The sequence below is a fragment of the Eucyclogobius newberryi genome, unplaced genomic scaffold, assembly GCF_026437365.1.
Source record: "Eucyclogobius newberryi isolate DKJ021-1_F unplaced genomic scaffold, fEucNew1.0.hap1 SCAF_15, whole genome shotgun sequence".
Taxonomy (NCBI): domain Eukaryota; kingdom Metazoa; phylum Chordata; class Actinopteri; order Gobiiformes; family Gobiidae; genus Eucyclogobius; species Eucyclogobius newberryi.
The window spans coordinates 37353795-37359866 of NW_027315779.1; the positions used below are offsets into that span (position 1 = coordinate 37353795).

Consider the following 6072-nt stretch of genomic DNA (forward strand, 5'->3'; position numbering starts at 1 on the left):
TCCTCACTTGATGGGCTCAGAGTTCATCCTCTCAAACATGGCCCGTTTAACCTGTGCTCCGGTAGGACGAGGGAGGCTCTGGGACTTCATCATGTTCTGCTTCATCTCCACACCGCTGCCTCCAGACTTTGGGCTCTTTCTAAAACACGTTTCAAATGTATTCCAATTAAAACCAACCAAAAATATTGCAATATCTCATTGTTCCTGGTACCATTGCCTCTAAACCAATCACCAATAACTTTTTTTTCTAAATGGGGCCCCATCACCAAGGGTTAGGGTTAACCCATTCTCAAACAATGAAATCGGTCCGACTAGTTCCTGGCTCTCACAAACACTCGTATTCACATGTTTTGATCAGACAGAAAATAGAAGGTTGGTCCAACATTTTTTCTTCCATGTTTGTAATGAAGAAAATACAATTCTCTGAATGCTGCTATACTCTTTAGGGGGCGGGGCAAAGGGAAACCACTCACTTGTCCAAGCAGGGAGAGAAGCCTGATTTGATGATGGATTTGGAGGGCAGTAGTTTTTCTGTGGGAGTTCCATAAGGTCAGATGAGAACAGAACACATGAGCAGGTTGTGACGAGGCTGTACCTGTAGGCTGGGGAAAGCTCACGCTCCTCTTCAGGACTGGACTGGGCGTCTTCAGGACTGGAGCTGGACCAAACAGAACACACATTTACATTAGAGAACACTGGGCAGTGGCTATGACCGGTCACCACAGAGAGCAGCAACTCTAACCCTAAGCAAGTCAGGGAAAGCCAGGGGCCACAGTGGAGCAGCAGTGGCTCTAGTGTCCTTGGCTAGACCTAACCCTAGGCTAGACACTTGACCCACATTGCCTAGTATGAATCTAGTATGTGAGTGTTGGGAGGGGCTGATGGCGCAGATTGGCAGTATCCCTGGCTACCGTAGTATCTTACCACAATCACTTGAGTGAATAAATAAAGCACAATATAAATCCCATGTATTATATTGTCCCCATTTCAATTGTAAAGCATAGCCTTAGAAGAGTTTGTATCACTACATCAGTGACGAGGCCAGGCAGACACTCACTGCGTTTGAAGGGGTACTCCCCAGGTCTGATGGGGCTGTCCTGGAGCGAGGTCAGACAGGAGAACTTGGGCGTGGAAGCAGGAGAAGGTGCAGGCTCAGGCTCAGAGCTGGCTTTACCCAGAGCAGACAGGGCAGCGTGGGCCTTTGGTTCACTCACATCTGACACAAACACACACATTATGAACACACCATGAGCAGAGTTCTGTTTCTTGACTGATCCAACATAAATATGATGACTATCTGACCTGTTTTAAAAGGTGGCTCTGCTCTCTGGAGGGCCGGAGACTCTGTAGCTGAATGTGTGCGGTCACTTTTGACCGGGGTAGTGTCAGCGCTGCTCCTGGTCAGTGCTGTTAGGGGGGAATGGGCCAGAGGGTCAGGGTGCGAGCTCCCCTGGTCCTGAGATGGCTGTGGGACCACCTCCTTCACTGCACATGTGCCTGATACAGAGGGACCTCTCCTAAAGGCGTCGCTGGCTGTCTCGGCAGCAGAGAGCGGCTGAGGCTTGGCCTCCTCAGGAGCAGCTTTACTGGTGGAGGTCACAGGGAGGTGTGGGAGAGGCCCTTCTGCATCAGGAGGAGAGATCGTGATAAAGGGATATTAGCTTGGCACCACTGATAACGCCATGGTGACTTTAATGATTTGCTCAAACTTGTCCTGGTTTGGTCCCGGTTTTGTCCTGTTGTAGACTTGGTTTGGTCCAATTTTAGTTCAGGTCTAATCCCAGTTTAATCTCAGTCTGTGGATGTGTGTTAATGTGAACACATCAGGGAATGTTGTGTTACTCAAAGACTGTGTGATGAGTAACTTTAGGCATGTTCCTCTGATTCACTTTGGAGTGGATCGGGTCTGAAAGGGTCTTCACGGTCTTAGGCAGACTCTGGGAGGTCTTCTAAAGTGGCTCCAGAACAATTTAACATGAGATGATTAGACAAGAGAGAACACCCACTTGATTTGATCCATATTTCCAGTGATAGTAACTTAAATGTTGAGCTGACCTTCTTAGTCAACCAAAGCCAGCACACGACAGTATCGGCTGTTTCCTGTTCATCAAAAATATGATATTTCCAGAGCATAATGCATCTAACATTATCCAAAGCCGATGTATGACACACAGAGAGGTTAAAACACGGTGTAGAGGCTTTGCAGGGAAGTGAAATAAATGAATGTTGAGAAAGCTGACCACAAACCAGAAGTTTGTAGTTTCTTGTACCGATGGGTAATACCTGTGATTTTTTTATCCACCAGTGATTTTTATTTCTATTGCAAGTAAAGTGATATCAATCCGATACCGATACCAATGACTTTTGCATTCCAGTGCTTTGAAACTCTACTATAAAGATGTTTACCTTTTTTAAAATCATCTTTGCTCCTGTACAACTTGATCTGATCAATAAATAAATACATATGTCCATGTGCAGGGACTGTTCCAAAAGGCTCTGAAGTGAACCGGTCTGGGCGATCAGGGTCAGTGGAAACATAATTTATTAATCTCCTGCTGTTAGACAAAAGAGGTGGTGGTGTTTTGTGCTGGCCTGTTTTTCCTGTTTCCTGGTGAAACAATCACAACATAAATGAGAGAGCTGTTCTGTGGGTGCCTTACCTGGTGTCAGTGGTGAGCTGACAGCCGTGTCTGCTGCTGGCCGGGAGTCTGAGCCAGATTCTGGGCTGGTTTTAGTCGTGGAGGTGAGAGGAAGGTAAGGTTTGGTCACAGGGACTGGCTCTTCCTCATCTAAAATGAAAAGCACTTTACTGACAAATCATGTTTCATGTTATTGTCAAAATAATTGGATCTATTCACTTTCAGCAGAGGATGCAAGGACTCCAGCTGCTACTGCACTGAAGAGAGAAGCCATTTGAATCAGGCTTAAAATAATGGTGTGAGTCTTAAAATGATCAGTGGCAGGCTGGTGAAGGTTAATGGACTTTATCAGCATCAGAAGAGGTCAAGAGGTGGTGGAAATGTGTTGCAGAAGCCAGGATACTCAAACAAGTGTGTGTGAAACTGGACTTTTGCATATAATGGAGCTAAACAGTCCCGCCCACTACGAAGTCAGAAAATTTCTCATACATTTTTCGCCATCGGTTTTTGGGAAAATTCCAATATTAAAGTAAAACTTTATCAAGAAACTTTAGTGATAGAGCTCCCCCTGCAGCTCCCTTGTGAAAATACACTGTCAGAGAACTGACCTAAAAGCATTTATACTCAGGAGAGTAAATGTGGCAAGGCTGGTTTTCCACCCAGAGACAGCAGAGGGCGACGACAAACACTTCAAATACCCCGACAACACATATTTAACCATGACAGGGACTTACAAAGACGTTCAATAAAGTGAAAATGTTACTCTGTATGTTCTGGTAAAAGGCACAACTGTCCATAACATCAAAAACATCAAAAACATCAAAAACATCAAAAACACCAAAAACACACACACAAAACTAAAAATTCAGCAAATGTTTTAACAAAATGAATTGATTATAAAGCTCCAGAAACTGCTTGTAAATAAAATTATAGGTCTTGCGTTCATTAGTTTGCATAAAAATGATTCCGAGAAAGCTTTGAAATTGATTGATTGATTGTTTTTTTCGGAACACCTGAATGGTCTCTGTTGAGCTCCATAAATGTGTTACTCACTTTTCAAATGGTAAAAGGAGGAAGTAGGTATTTAAATCAACAGACGTATAAATGAGCAGATTGTGCCGTGTTCAACGCTCATACTATTGATCACTTAGCACCTCGGCTAGTCACGCTTAAATCTTTCTGACTAGTTTCTGGCTTTCACAACACATGGTGCATAGTTCATATTTACAAGCATCATTTTCGAGGGAGTTTTCGAGGGAGTTACAGATATAGCAGATATAACATTTTCCAGAGAAGTCAAACTGGTGTGTTTCTAAAATACAATAATCTATTAATAATTATTAGACACAGACAGTGCATAGTGTGTCTTTATTTGTCACAAAGTGCTGCCTTACACATGTACTCAGCAGGACAATTTACAAATACTGGTACACAAGCTTTAAAGGACAAATTTTGTGCGTTATTCGCATTTCTTATTGGCCAAAACATGCTCTTGTACCTGTGCATTGGAATCTCGTGTTTTAGTACTAAAAATAATGTGTATACAATAAGCACACAGGACATTCTACCCAGGTCAGAATGGAGTCCCGTCTACTGGCTGCAGAGCGGAGAGAAACAGACCAGGCAGTTGTAATGAACATTATTTGAGGCAGAAATCTGTGTCTGGTGATGATTTATGGACTTTATAACACAGCAAAAGATCTCGGAGCTTGACCTATGACGTCATAAATCTAGGAAAATTGGACAATAGCGTTTCCTGCTCAGAAGGAGTCGACTTACTAAACAGGATTCATCAAACATAAATGCGACTCCAGGTGTGTTTATGGTGACATAACAATGTTAAAATCTCAAAAAGTATTTAACAATTCAGTGATAGTACATTTGTCAAGTACCTGGTGCTGTCCCATTCTGTTGTCCAGTCGTGGGGACAGTCCTCTCTCTTTTCACGTCTGTGCCCTGGTGAGACAAACGCTTTCATTTTAGTTTGTTTGAGTCATTTCACAGTCTAACTGCTAAGCAACGAATGCTCATCTTTAATACCTCTGAAATAAAAGTGACTTAGACATAACAGTAACTCAGACATCCATTGCATCAGATATATTGTACACTTAAGTGAAACTAAAACTGAAAATCGTATGTTTAAGCTGAAACACCACCACGTAGGCCTCAGCGGCTCCTCTGCAGTGACAGCTGTGCCAAAACCCACTCCCTGCTCAGGCTCTGGGCTATTTTAGAGTTTGCAATCAGGGCCTTTGCAAGAGTTTCCGCTGCACTCTGCTTACATCCCAAAATAATCACAAATGCTTTTGAAATCAGCAAACACCTAAGTATATCATCAGCCTGGTGCTGGGCTTTTACTTTCCAAACACAGATAGAGCACTAGAGCTCTAGAGTGTGTCATTCAGCTGGATTCAGAGCAGGATTAGCACATGGTCATCTGTGGGCCCTTTGTGGGCCCTGTGTGGCCCCTGTGTGGCCCCTGTGTGGGCTCTGTGTGGCCCCTGTGTGGGCCCTGTGTGGCCCCTGTGTGGGCCCTGTGTGGCCCCTGTGTGGCCCCTGTGTGGGCTCTGTGTGGGCCCTGTGTGGCCCCTGTGTGGCCCCTGTGTGGGCCCTGTGTGGGCCCTGTGTGGCCCCTGTGTGGCCCCTGTGTGGGCCCTGTGTGGGCCTTGTGTGGGCCCTGTGTGGGCCCTGTGTGGGCCCTGTGTGGCCCCTGTGTGGCCCCTGTGTGGCCCCTGTGTGGCCCCTGTGTGGGCCCTGTGTGGGCCCTGTGTGGGCCCTTTGTGGGCCCTGTGTGGGCCCTGTGTGGGCCCTGTGTGGGCCCTGTGTGGGCCCTGTGTGGCCCCTGTGTGGCCCCTGTGTGGCCCCTGTGTGGCCCCTGTGTGGGCCCTGTGTGGGCCCTGTGTGGGCCCTGTGTGGCCCCTGTGTGGGCCCTGTGTGGGCCCTGTGTGGGCCCTGTGTGGCCCCTGTGTGGCCCCTGTGTGGCCCCTGTGTGGGCCCTGTGTGGGCCCTGTGTGGACACACTTCAACCGCTGCTGACCAGTGTTAAAGATGGAACACAGCTGTGGATGTGGAATCCCTCTGAAGTGCAGACGTGCGTTCAAAGGGAGAACTTATCCTTAAAGTAACAGTATGTAACTTTCTGGAGGTGGAAAGTCACCTGCATGATGAGGTGATTCTAAAGCTGACCTCTGCAGCTTTACAGTGGTCACACTTAGTCTGCTGCTGTGTGACGATGATCTGTCACTCTGTCCTGTCTTGGTCCAGCCCCAGTTGTCCGGAGTGGTTTGTGAATGACGTAGTCCAGAGGCAGAGCCCCTGGAACGCTCTCTGCTTCTGTACAAACTGTCCCACCTTCTTTCATCGACACCTTCAGCTGTCGTACGTCATGAACATGAACCTTTCCAAGTTCTCCAGGTTTTCATCATCCACTGGT

At 46.4% G+C, this 6072-nt stretch overlaps 1 protein-coding gene across 2 annotated transcripts in view; it reads right to left on the minus strand.

The window, feature by feature from the left end:
• The window catches only part of LOC140361280 (uncharacterized), a 37366-nt gene that overhangs the window by 13575 nt on the left and 17719 nt on the right, over positions 1–6072 (minus strand). For both annotated transcript variants that reach the window (XM_072447041.1, XM_072447039.1), the window contains 7 exons: positions 4532–4595; positions 2661–2789; positions 1303–1623; positions 1058–1216; positions 596–658; positions 474–531; positions 8–139 (listed from right to left, as the gene is read on the minus strand). In XM_072447041.1, coding sequence (XP_072303142.1) covers positions 8–139; positions 474–531; positions 596–658; positions 1058–1216; positions 1303–1623; positions 2661–2789; positions 4532–4595 — 926 coding nt within the window. The remainder of the gene's footprint in view (positions 1–7; positions 140–473; positions 532–595; positions 659–1057; positions 1217–1302; positions 1624–2660; positions 2790–4531; positions 4596–6072) is intronic.